The sequence below is a fragment of the Eptatretus burgeri genome, chromosome 2 (genome assembly GCF_056783735.1).
Source record: "Eptatretus burgeri isolate ZD-2024b chromosome 2, Ebu_testis_v1, whole genome shotgun sequence".
Lineage (NCBI taxonomy): Eukaryota > Metazoa > Chordata > Myxini > Myxiniformes > Myxinidae > Eptatretus > Eptatretus burgeri.
This window is the reverse complement of record NC_140962.1, coordinates 46,075,721-46,089,928: the sequence shown is the minus strand read 5'-3', so window position 1 is coordinate 46,089,928 and position 14,208 is coordinate 46,075,721. Positions and strand designations below refer to the sequence as shown.

At 40.2% G+C, this 14,208-nt stretch overlaps 1 protein-coding gene across 2 annotated transcripts in view; it reads right to left on the bottom strand.

Annotated features, from left to right (window-relative positions):
* Positions 1–1,454: 1,454 nt before the first annotated feature.
* TAX1BP3 (Tax1 binding protein 3) overlaps positions 1,455–14,208 on the bottom strand; it is a 44,270-nt gene continuing 31,516 nt past the window's right edge. For both annotated transcript variants that reach the window (XM_085869225.1, XM_085869224.1), the window contains exon 4: positions 1,455–6,468. In XM_085869225.1, the coding sequence (XP_085725351.1) occupies positions 6,331–6,468 (138 nt within the window). In that variant the 3' untranslated portion in view covers positions 1,455–6,330. The remainder of the gene's footprint in view (positions 6,469–14,208) is intronic.

Here is a 14,208-nt window from a genome sequence, read left to right as displayed (position 1 = left end):
GTGTGTGTGTGTGTGTGTGTGTGTGTGTGTGTGTGTGTGTGTGTGTGTGTCCGTGTCCTCCATAACTCCGAAACTATAAAATCTTGCAGCCTGAAACTTTGCATGCACACTATGAAAACTTCAAGGAAGTGCAAGAGTGAAAATTGGGTGTTTGGGTTCATTAAAACACCCCTTTTGAAGATAATGTTAAATAATTTACAACTCTTCTTCATCAATAAAAACGAAAAGCATGGTCCGTGAAGACTATATGCCAAATCACATCCTGTTTGAACGTTAATTCCCCAAGACCTTTAAGACCCCTTAAGGACAAAAGAGCCCGAGGACCCCAAGGTCCCAAAAGACCCTGAAGACTTTAACACCCTTCAGACAGATTAGACAGCTTAGAACCTTGACCATTTAGACTACTTGGACCTTATTAAATCACAAATGAAATTTCAAATAAATATAATATCACCAATATAACAAATCAATTTGTAGAAAAGAAATGTTTGGATTATGATTAATGTAAATCATGCCAACACAGCAAATCTGTACTGTCAATCTCTGCAACAACGTTTGGAAAGGTGAGCTTAGCGAGCCGATCCACACCAGTACATAAAAAAACAAGAGCTCAAGTGAGCACAATATATGCCCGGACAAGAAGGTATATGCAGAATTGTGCTACTACATGGAAAACAGCATCCTGGTTGCCATGGCAACCACTTTAGATGACAAACGTATGTCGCGACACACCGTCTCCACAGTCTGTACCTATGTATCAAATATGAAACGTGAAAGTTGAAAACTTTGGGAGTTCGAGTGCGGACAGGGACGGACGGACGGACGACTGGTATCACATAATATGCCCCGATATATATATCGGGCGTATAAAAATACACCATGAACCCCACCATTCAAACAACATGGATTCACTGCTGGGATCATGAAAGACGACAAACCGAGAAACAAGCTACACTTTAGGATTTTCAAAATCAGTGATGTACCGCTGCACAACTTCAAATGGTCTTTGAAAGAATCTCAAGCTGCATGGCAAACAGGCTTATTATCAATCGCAGTTTACTTCATCAACAATCATATTTGTTACAAAGATTCCCCCCTGCTCCCCCCCCCACCCCCACCAAAAAAAGGCTGAATTCTCATACAGTCTGAATTCAAATACTTGAGTTAACAACAACAACAAATACAATGTTTAAATTGACTTTCCATGTGAATGACGTGTTGACACAAGGCACACACATTATTGAGAAATTAAAAGGGCCTTGTTCTTGGCAAAGAATCTTTACATCAAGTTTGTCATCCTGCAAACAAGTCGCCATCATTATGGATCCTAAGTTGTCAAGGTTTCGCCTTCAAGTTGTGGAGAAATAAAACAGCACGACTCTTGCTGACAGCTGTGTACACATTGAGAAGACTAAGGAATCTGCAAACTTATTGTCACGAGTTTTTTGTGTGTGTGTGTGTGTGTGTGCGTGCGTGTCACAAAATTATTGCCAAAGCAGTACCTTTGTCCAATATACTCTACACGCTCAGTGAAATTAAGGCATGGATAGGGCTCAATTACGTGGTGTCAATAAATAAAGTGAATTTTAATGTCACTAATAGTGCAGGTGTTATACAATTGTATTATGTGCGACATCGCAGGGGCAAGTGCACGTCATTTGTTGATTGATGGACTGATAGCAAGGACAGTAGGGTGTACCAAAAAAATTAAAGTTTTAAAATCACATCTAAAAGTTTCTCTTCACTAAAATATCCTCATACACAAAATTCTGGCTCATTTGGAAAAGATTTACAGGTCCCCCAAAGTATTTGACGATGTGCACATAACATACTGTTGTAGCGGCAAACTTGATTTTACAAAAATAGGACCACTGGACCTGTTGCTCATCTGGACCTTGGTCTAATGTTGTAACCCAAATTTAGTAGAATTACAAGTCTGAAGACGACAATGGTTCACGAGCGGTATTTGACGATGTAGATTGTTTCAGAAGTCAAGGATGAGACAATGTGATAATTTTTGACCAAGTTATAAAAATGATCATGATGTGGTACGAGTGACAGGTTATGAGCTGCAAAATGTCAAAAACCCGGTTTCGTTCAACAACTTTCAAAACTTGACCTTTGCATAACCTTTAAAGGTCACAAAACAATGTTGTGAACATTAAAATAAGGAAACAGGAAACGTGCTATGGCTTATTGGAGTTAGTTCGTCGAAGAAGGTCAAAAACCCGGTTTGATTCCCACAACCTTGAAAATTTGACCTTTGTGAACTTTAAAGGTCAAAGGTCAAGGATTATGACCTTTGGTGCTAAACTTCCTCTGGAACATTCCAGGAACAACATAACGTCATATAGGCTATATGGCATTTCACTCATCGGATATATCCATACTTTGATGAAATCAGCGTAAAAACAAACTTGAAGGGGGTGCCACGGGCAAGGTGTTTAAGATAGAGCAAAATGGTTTCAAGACTTGAGGTGGGGAATGACCTCAAGATGATGCATAAAAAATATTGTCATCCTAGCTCTCAAAGTTTGGGCGGTCGTATGATTTTTATGTCAAAATTCGCAATTTTCTCAGTTCGTGACCTTGACCTTGGGACGAAAATGAAAAACCGAGCTCCGTGGGGCTATGCAGGTGCCATTGGGCTAACCAAATACCAAAACCCCTGCCAGATTCGACAAACCCCCTCGGAGAAGATGTAACTTGAAATCGGCTACCCCCTAAAAACACATGTTTTTGGGCGTGGCTCCACCCATTCTCAGGAAAACACAACTCAATCATGATATAAACCTCCCACCCAAATTTTATCAGGATCGGATCAAAACCCACGGAGCTATGCTCGGGACAGACAGACCCACACCCATAACGAATATAATGGTCACTTACTGAGTCACTTACTGACTCGTGAACCAATAACTGGTGGGTCTGTTGAGGAAGATTTTTGAAGGAATTTGCCATTTTCCAAAAAAATTATGAAGTCCACCATTTTGACAATTCTGGACATGTGATGGGCATGACCTCTGCAATTTAACATCATGACCCTGTCCTAATGTTGAAACTCAAATTCGGTAGCATTCTGACGGGTGTCAAAATGGCCGACTCAATCAATTTTTGTGAAAAATTGCATACATTCCTTCAAAAAGCTTCTCCTGACTCACCAGTTATAATCCTACCAAATTTGGGTTACAACATTAGGACACGGTCCTAATTTTAAATTGCGGAGACCATGCTGATCACGGTACTGGATGTGTGTCAAAATGGCACATACAAATTTCTTCCAAAATCTTCTTCTCTTGCCCCACCTGTCAGAATGCTAACAAATTTGGGTTGCAACTTTATGGTCGGGTAGGAATGTTAAATTGCGGAGGTCATACTGATCACATGACGAAGTGTGTCAAAATGGCAGACTGTAAAATTTTTGGAAAATCACTAATTCCTTCAGAAATCTTCCTCTCCAGACCCACCAGTCAGAATTCTTCCAAATTTGGGTTACAACATTAGGCTGGGGCCCAAATAAACTACAGGTTCAGTGTTTCTATTTTTTAAAATCATTTGAAATGAATTGGCATGACCGATATCGAACAGCTTATCAAGCATTTCAGTATATTTTGCTTGGTTTAACTTGTCCTTCTGCTCATTTATTTTATCATGTTTCATCAAACGGACATACTGTCAGACATTTTAAATCTTATTCACAATGTGGTGCTTGTGTCGTATTGGCAGTATTGATTTGATCCAAAATAGCACAAGGTGATCATAAACACGATTTTCCCTTTCAGTATTTGTGAATTTTTGTGGTTGACAAAACAAAATTCCTCATCAGATCTCGACCAGATGACAGTCGGACATCTGACATCGTTTCACTTGGATGACCAATTAAATATACGAGCAGAGTACCCACCCTTCAGGCTATCTTGTTCCAAGCATGCAACACGTTCTTCTGATGCATACCATTATTTGGGTGGTGTATAAGCAACTGACAGCTCTGTACAGGAAAAAACAAATAACCCAGATTACGTGCATGAAGCAAAAACACACTGACAGCTTATAATTCAAAATACCTCACTGTACTGGAAAACGTGGGGAGAGGAATACTGTACTGTAAATGGTGGAGATTGTAATACCCTCTCCCACCTGGAGGCGGTGCTACACGATACACATTTACATAGAGAATTTGCATCTCTCCCCCCCCCCCAAAGACCACTGGCAAAGATGAAAATGTTGATCTCTGCAGCAAGTATGGATGTAATTGGACCAAAACTGTAGGAGGAGTTGTGCAACAAACAATCACACAGATACCGGTAAATGTCATCCTGAAAAGAAATAAAACCATGAGCCAAACAAAAATGCAAGATGATGAAAGCCAAACATTAGTCAAGAAGAATAAGAAAATAACTTACTATACAAAATAGGTGTGTAAGGTAATATATGATTCTTACTTAAGTCAGTTAACCTAGTAAAAGTAGAACATATAGTCATAGTGTAAGGGACTACTAACATTTAAAAAGACTTGGTGCCATATGTCGAAATGTCAATATACATTTTATATAAAACCAAGTTTGCTGTGACAAACTTATGTGCAAATTGTGCATATCTTCAAAGACCTTGGGGGGCCTCTAACTCTTTTCTCAATGGGCTAATTTCTGGCATGCAAAGGAATTTTAGTATGGAGAAACTTTTTAGATGGTGAAATTTTGGTTTAAAAACTTTCATTTTTGGACACCCTGGAGGGCAGGTGTGCATACAAATGCTTCCATTCACTTTCCATATCAGGAATATTTTTGTGTGCTGTGGGCCATGAGTAGATGACAACTACCATCATGGATATCTCATGGTGCAGTACACGTTGTAATCCACACAAGACTGGGTTTCTGCAATGTGAGCTCTCAGAGGGTGATGTAAATGCTTACTGACTTGGTTGCGAATATGGAAGAGTCTTCTTCAGCAATACGAAGCAGAGAGCGATGCATTTTTGGCCAGTGGCATCATCACAGGCAAAATATTTGATCATTTTTAAGTCAAAAGTAAATGGGCATCCATGCAATGGAAAATCCCATCATCACAAATACCAAAAAAACGTTTGTCATGGACAAGTGTCAGGAAAGTGATGATGACAATATATTAGGACTAAAAGGGTGTTCTTGGTACCCACTTCAATGTGTACCATGAAGCCTAGCAAATACAGGAATACTCTGCAGTTCTGCAGACAAATTTTAAGTCAGTAATACACACAAAGCATCAAGGGGCAATTCATCACCTGTGTCATTCTGCTACATGACAATGCATGCCCACACAATGATAGGCAGTGCAGTGAGTGCATTGAGCAACTGGGTTTTGAATTGTTACCCCACCAACTTTCTGGACCGGTTCTTGCACCGTTGTATTTTCATCAGTTTGGCCCAATGAAGAAAGCTCCCTGAGGTTAGAACTTCAGTGATGATGACAAGATCCAAGTGACAGTGCAGGAATGGAGTAGGGACCAAATACCGTCATGTTATTACAATGGCATCCATAACCTCCCGAAGCGGTGACAAAATTGTGCGACGATGTTGATGAAGCCAGAATCGCCATCGCCAGAAGACGATGTTGAAAAAGGAAAGTGTCCCAACCGATGAAGCATAATTGGGAGATAATTAATTCTCACATTAAATTTACTGAGACTTATCGTGTTGCATAAGCAAAAGGAATTGAATAATTGACCTCACCACACCCTCACTTGTATAATAAATGAAACACCAACTTGATGAACTCTTCCACTTGATTTTACTTATTCATTCTAATGCTTAATTGTAAATGTGCACCACAGACTGCCTTTCAACAAAACCCAATAAGTCACGCCATTCACACACAACTTCACATGAATCTGTCAATCACTCTGCCACACCATCAAGGATGTATTCACGTTCACAGGTCCAGTGGTGTGCGCCATGCATGTGTGCACGCAAATGCTTCCATTCACTTTCCATATTAGAAAATTGTTGTGTGCTGCGGGCTATCGAACATCTTGTGTTATATTCAGACTTGTGGAACCGCATCCTTATTTCGGTGTGGCTTACCTAGAAAGCTTCATTTAAAAAAATTTTTAAAAAAATCAAACTTGAAAAGCACACGAACAAACACAAGTCATTCAAAGAAATGGTTAAAAAAATTAATAACCTAATACTTTGTTTGATGAGAAAACACTGTGAGCAAGATTGATAGATGAAAACTGCAAAAAATAAATCTCAAAGGAAAAGGATGGACAAAGCAAACAAACAACAAGCATTACATTATAAAAGTATTACTAAAAATTCCAGCCCTTTTCAAAGACCCGACGGTGACCGCAAATCAATGCATTTGACCACGAAAGATAGCCTGCTGCAAAGAATTGCGGGTGACGAGTAGTCGTACAACATCTTCATTCTTCCTGGTGAGTTTTCTTCGTGCCTGGTCATGCGTCACCATAGTCATATCCCAGCCATTCACCTAAATTCAAGAGTCAGGGGTTGGGATATGGAGGAAGAAGGTAGCATTTGAATTGGTAGCACTTGAATTCTGCCTCATAATGAAAACAAGTGGTTTTGTTTTGTTTGTTTTTCCAAAAAGTAGGACACCATGGACACCAAGACGAAAAACACTTACTGTCTCCCTCCGGGAACCATAATAACAACTTGTAGGACAGTTATCCAATCCAATGTAACATACGAGGTCCGTCTGAAAAGTAACGGGACTGAGCCTGCTGTATGCTCCACTTACACAACTTGAATGAACGGGTTGCGTCACAGTCTTTCGCAACATTCCAGCAATATATATGATTGGTGATGGTTGACTGCGCTCATTGTGTGATTTTTTACAGGTCGTGCTTTACACGTTGTCTAGTCTGAGTCATCGCGCTATGAGTCGTGAGCAGAGAGCCAATCTGAAGTTTCTTGCCAAGCTTGGCAAAACACCTTCCGAATCCTTCACAATGCTGCAGCAAGTCTACGGAGAAGAAACGATGTCACGTACACGTGCATTTGAATGGCACAAGAGGTTCAAAGAGGGACGGGTGGAGGTTGAAGACAATCCACGGTGTGGAAGACCTTCAATGAGCAGAATGACTGACAACATCGAGCGTGTGAAGCAGATGGTGCGCTCAGATCGTCGACTCCTCACGTTGCGGATGATTGCTGAGGAACTTGCCATCAATAAGGACACTGTCTGGAGCATCATCAATGAAAATTTCGAAATGCGCAAGGTGTGCGCAAAGATGGTCCCCAAGCTGTTGTCCGAGGACCAGAAACAGCAAAGAGTCACTATCAAGAAATTATCGAGCACCTCGAGGACGATCCAGACCTGCTTGGGAGAGTCATTACTGGCGATGAATCGTGGATATTCGAATACGATCCCGAGACCAAACGGCAGAGTCGTCAGTGGAAAAGTCCGGCATCACCAAGACCAAAGAAAGCAAGGATGTCGAAGTCGAAGGTCAAGGTGATGCTCATCGCATTTTTTGACATCAAGGGCATCGTCCACTTCGAGTTTCTTCCACAGGGTCAAACAGTGAATCAATACTTGTATAAGGAGATCCTCCAGCCTCATGAGATCAGTCCAGGACAAGAGGAGAGATCTGTGGGAAAACAACGCCTGGGTGCTCCACCATGACAACGCCCCTGCTCACAGTGCTCTGAGCATCCGACAGTTTCTGTCAGAGAGGAACGTGCCAACTCTGGAGCAACCCCCGCATTCGCCAGACTTGGCCTCTTGTGGATTTTTCCCATTCCCCAAGCTCAAGGGAACCCAATTTCCTGATGTGAAGGCCATCAAAAGGGCCGTGACGACGGAGCTCTGGAGGATTCCAGAAGAAGCCTTCCAGGGGTGCATCGAAGCGTGGAAGAAGAGGATGGACAAGTGTGTGAGACTGGAGAGAAACTATTTTGAAGGGGACAAGCTGCGATTTCAATATATTTTTTGGAATAAAATTTCTGTGAAGTCAGTCCCGTTACTTTTTAGACGGACTGCGCTCATTGTGTGATTACTCTGTCGCAGAACGGTGGTTCTGCCAAAGCAGTTTATTAGCCTTGGGTCGTGCTGGTTGGTTTGCCATTCCTCTCCCAGCAGTAGTTCAGGCAGGAATTTGTAATTTGCTCATGTTGTCAATGATAGCTCGCCTACTCTTCATGAAGGACACCATGAAATCTTTAACATCCACCAACTAATGCCGGCATACAGGATGCCAGTTTAACATCCATCCCAAGGACGGCACACACATTGATGCATAACCCTGCCAGTCGATGATTAATGGGGTTTCTAAGGCAGTCATTCTAATGAATGGGGGAAAAGGGAAAAACTCTCTGAATCAAGCCCCAAAAAGCCCAAAATAGGAGACTGATTTCTTCCCCCTCCCATACAAATGAATGGGGAAACCTTTCTGACTCAAAGCCCAAAAGCCCAAAATAGGAGACTGATCTCTGCCCAATTGAGCAAATGTTAAACTGAGACTTACTGATTAAAGCACTTCTTTCCTTTCATATTTTTCATTCCATTCAAAGAGTGATCCAATGAATATTTGCCCATGTTCTACTTTCGGTAATAAATTAATTTTCCTTTTACATTCATCACCATCGAGTATATTCACAAAGATTATTTTGGAACTTGGTTCTTGGTTTAAATGTATTTGTTGAGCAGAAATTAAATGATAAACTTCTCTTAATGCTCTTTAAAATTAAACTCAAACATGAATACATTTCGCACATTCTGTCAGCTGTCTGAGTGCAGCTGAAAACAGGAAGCTTGGGAAAAATTTCCAGAATTACTGAGCTGTTGAAAAACAGGAAATAGAACAATGAGGCAACTCCAGGCAAAGATCCAACTAACTTCCTCCAACATGGTTTATAAGCCAGGCATTTCTTTTCTGTTTTGCAGTTTTTCATTTTTCTCATCTTGACCCAATCATAAATGACTGAGACATGAACTATCTTTCATCTGACTAAGAAGATAACCCATCACAATATTGGTAAGTGTGTGTGTGTGTGTGTGTGTGTGTGTGTGTGTGTGTGTGTGTGTGTGTGTGTGTGTGTGTGTGTGTGTGTGTGTGTGTGTGTGTGTGTTGTAAAGTCTGGCTTGCTCTTGGAATGATGGTGAAGCAATTGATTATTAATTAAATCATAATACTGTTACGGATCTGGCAGCCTTTTGCACACAAACAGACAGCAGTCCCTCAGCTTAGTTATTTCGATAAGTATGTGTTTATAGTTAGAATCCATTCCCAATGTCTAATGGGAATTTCGTGTGTGCGCTGTGAGTTATTTTATAGTCAGGTTTTATACATTGACAACAACAATGGCACCGCCCCTCACTCAACCCGGTCTCCATTGCACACATGTTGTTGGCTGAAGGCGTGGCCTCCATCGCCTCAGATCGAGGCTCCGCTCCGAGGAAGGGCATGGGACGTTTCCTCGAGCCAATGAGCGAAGGGTGAGCATCGCACGCGTGCCCAGCCAATGGGAGGCCAGCGTGATGAAAACTACTACAGAGCCTCTTCGGGGGGGGCGGGCCTCTGAGATTCCTCAACACCCCCCCCCCCCGAGATGCCTCGTCCAATCAGGAGGCTGACCACCTCAGGGGCGGCCCCGCCCAGCCAGCTGGGATGTTCCCCGGTAATTTGACGACAAGGATACTTAGGTATATTGAAATTTGGCTATTGACCCTACCCCACGCCATCAGAAAATTGGCGATCACGGTCCTTTAAGTGGCCCGCCGACTCCGGAGTTATCCAGGGTGACGACCTTTTAATTCAGGGTGTTCGGTGGGAGAGGGCTCGACTGCTCCACCTAGTGGTCGTTTATCACCATCGAACCCCGGCCCACAACAATACGACTAATAATTATTGTTTTTTAGCAGCGTCTCGCGTAGCGAACGCTGCTCAAAGAACGCTCGGCGTTGTTGTTGTTCTTCTTCTTGTGAAGACAAAACCTTTATATTAGGACTCGGCTCTTTAACAAGGACAAATGTGTCCAAGAGCAGCATCCTAAAAGTTTTGTCGGCTTACAAAAAAAAAACAAAAAAACTTCCGATATTTCCTCACGTGCCTTGATTAAGCCAATAGCGAGACCCGTCATAGTGTATTTACGTATTTATGAAATGTAGTGTATTTACGAAATAAATAATGTATTTATGAATTTACAATACATTAAATGGAATAACCTTTAAATAGTAACGTGAACTTTTCGAAAGTTTAAAGCAAATGTCCAAATATATTTAAAAGTTCATGAGAGACGCTCTCAAAAGGCACCCTCAATGCGAGGATGTGTACAAGTGCTTAGTATTTTAGGAAATCAGGATCGTGTATATAAAGGAGCAGAGTCCGAATATAAAGGTTTTGTCTTCACAAGAAGAAGAAGAAGAACAACAACAACAACAACAACAACAACAACAACAATGCCGAGCGTTCTTCGAGCAGCGTTCGCTACGTGAGACGCTGCTAATAACACGATCTGGATCTCCTTAAATACTAAGCACCTGTACACATCCTCGCATTGAGGGTGCCTTTTGAGAGCATCTATCATGAACTTTTAAATATATTCGGACATTTGCTTTAAAGTTTCGAAAAGTTCACGTTACTATTTAAAGATTATTCCATTTAATGTATTGTAAATTCGTAAATACATTATTTATTTCGTAAATACACTATATTTCGTAAATACGTAAATACACTATGACTGGTCTCGCTATTGGCTTAATGAAGGCACTTGACGAAATATCGGAAGTTGTTGTTGTTTTTTTTTAGCCGACAAAACCTTTAAGACGCTGCTCTTGGACACATTTGTCCTTGTTTTCTAACAGGTTGTCCCCAATAAGAACATCATTGATAACTGATATTGAAAATGAGTTATCTGAATTACACGATGAGTGGATAAAAATGATCGACTTTTTGAAGACATTTATTTGTTTCGGAAAGATTTGAATGGTATTTTTCTTGGATGGCAAGAAATTCTCTCACGTCCTTTGATCTTGAATGACCCGATTCCAAGGTGAGGAATTATTACTGTGTGTGTGTGTGTGTGTGTGTGTGTGTGTGTGTGTGTGTGTGTGTGTGTGTGTGTGTGTGTGTGTGTGTGTGTGTGTGTGTGTGTGTGTGTGTGTGTGTGTGCGCGTGTGCATGTGCGTGTGCGTTTCTGTCTCTGTCTCTATCTATCTCTCTGTTTTTCTCTGTCTCTATCTGTATGTCTTTGTCTGTCTGTTTGTCTCTGTCTCTCTCTCTCCCTCTGTCTCCATGTCTCTGTCTATATCTCTCTTGAGTGTTGACTCATTATTATTATTATTTTTTTCTTCAGTTTAAACACCTGTCCGGATGAACCAAACACACAACTTAATCTTCTGGAGGAATCTGACATGACACTTAAGACATCTGAAGCAGATTGCTGGGAAAGATCATCCATTCTTGCAACTGAATATTTACCCAAAGAAGAATGTTTAATATTTTCAATCTTGATGAATTATATTTGCTTTGCTTTCAATTATTTAATTCTTAATTATAAAAAAAGAATAAAGGAAGTGCAAAGGAGGGGGGTGGTGGGTCAAAGGTGGGGGCGCACAGGAGGAGAGGGGATGAGGGTGGTGGGTGGGATTTATGTGGGTGGGCTTGTGTGGGTGGGTGGAGCTTGTGTGCATGGGGTTTGTGTGGGTGGAGCAATTTTTTTAAAATTAAATTAAAATGTGTGTGTGTGTGAGAAACAAATTAACTAATCACCAATTCTGTGAATATGATGGATGTGGATGGCGTTTGTGTGGGTGGGGCTTGTGTGGGTGGGGCTTTTCGTGGATGGGGTTTGCGTGGGCGGAGTCAAAAGGGGCAGAGTTTAAAAGGGGGTGGAGTCAAAAAAAATTGAATTTATCTTTGTCTTTTGCAATTCCTGTGAATAAAATGAACCTAAAATCTCTTCCCCTTCTAAGTCATATTGCTGATAGGTCCAAGGAACTGTATCTAATACATGAACGATTTAAAAAAGTTCATTTGTCTATCGCTTAATATAACCTTTTTCAAAATGAGATTTCCACCTGTATATTATTGGGTAGTCGATCGAGTCGAAAAAAAGAAATTTCGAAAAAAAATTTATGTTGATTAAAAAAAAAATTTTTGATCTACCCTTATTTGTTGGTCGTGGTGTCGGTCTGTCCGTGTGTGTGTTTGTCGGGGGTTTTTAACCCCCTTGCAGTTGTTCGATTTTGATGAAATCTGGGTGGTAGGACCAGTTTATGACCTCGTTGTGCCGTGTAGGTACTGGTTGCTAACGCCCCTTTGGTTGCCTAGCAACGGGGACTTTGAAATATTTTTGAAATCATAAAAAAATTATTTTTTCGAAAATCAAAAATCGGGCCACGACCGATTGTGGGCAGTACATTCAGCCATATTGTCAAAAATTTCCAGCCGGATCCTATGAAAACTGTCATAGAAGATAGACTTTGAATGAACCCTGGTCGAAAACAATAAAAAAACGAAGTTCGTTATATCTCAGAGACTACGAGTCAGATATACATGAAACTGGTATGGTAGGTTCATGGTATGTCCTAGTTATGTGTGAGAAAGAACCATTGCTATGGACCCCTCAGTTGCCTAGCAACGGCCGAAAAACCTCTAAATGTGGGGGTATTTTAACGAAAAAACAATCTGCAGCATTAACCCTTGAAGCTAGAATCATGAATTTTCTTGTGCTTAATCCTCAGGTCATTCCCCATCGAAAGGGCCCATCGCGTCAGGTTCTATTGGGTAGTCGACTACCCATGTCCACCTACCGGCTTGTTACTATATCACCAACTTTGAACTTAGGCTTTCTGACATTAATCTCTTTATCATATTCTAATTTTGAAAATGTTTCTGATGGTTTGGTATTCGTTGAGGTGTGAATCGTATCATTATACTTATCTTCAATATCCTGAATTAAAGATACCCATTTTTGAGAACCAAGTTGAGTGAATTTTTAATATAGTCTCTCTTTTAAAGTGCGATTGAAGCGCTCAATAACAACTGCTTTTCCTTCATTAAAGGTACTGTATAATGTAATGCTGTTATTTTAAAGAAAATTCATAAATGTCTTGTTGTAGAACTCTGTACCCTCATCAGTCTACATTTTTTTTCAGTTTTCTCTTGCTTTTATTGAATATCTGTTGGAAGGCTAACATAAGAGTATTACCTGTTTTGTTTTTCAAAGGGATGACCCACACATATCTACTCCTCAATTCAATAACGGTTAAAGCATACTTGTACCCCTTATCATTACTGAGTTCAATCAAATCAGCGGACCAGATATAATCAACTTCCTTGGAATAAACCTTCCTTCTATGAAACTTTATGATTATTGGTTCATGTAATTAATCAGCTAATTGCTCTTCAATCTTAATGACATCATTAGAGCCTATAAGTTTTTTGAATTTCCAAGCCCAAGTTTCAATTTAGCACTGATCATCTTCTTCACGATGAACCTATCAACTTTTTCTCTCAAGGTTGGATTTTGTATCAGAGACAAATTATACAACATTTCTCTATCGCTTCATGCTTTTCTTCCAACATTGTGGTATTCCCATAATCAATATCATGCCTCATGCACACTTCATCAACCCTATTGATGGGTTTTCTCCATGGTTTAGGATTGTCTGCCTCATCTAATCTTTTATCCAAGTTTGTTCCTGGACCACAGAAAGAATACCCTGGTAGATGTAATTCCCCTGGTATTCCAGTAGTTGTAAATTCACTTCCTGATAAAAACTTTTGTATATCTCCTCCATGTTTGTGTTTGGAGATAAATTGACTCTTTTTTGAGCCACACACCGAACATGTACCTTTTTGTATAACCCTATTATTTTTACTTTTAAAATATGAGATTTTTTAGTATTTGTTTGCTTTTTACATTTGAGACAATAACTCATTTATTTATGAGAAAAATTCCAACAGAGTACGAAAACCTTTTTCGTTTCCAACATGCACATTTGAATCTTAATTTTTAAAATATAAAGAATCCTCAAAAATGTCTTCACTCTCTCCTCCATTTATTTAAGAAAAAAAAATTAGAAAACTTTAATTAAAGGCAATCATACCAACACCATCAATAATAGAATCTTTTCCTTCTTTCTCTTCTTCATCTCCACTTTCTCATTTATATCTTCTCCCTGAAACCGATGTTAATAGTCTTGACGCAAATATTTCTTTGAGACTCGTCAATTCTTTGTTTTCCTCCTTGGTGTGGTGAG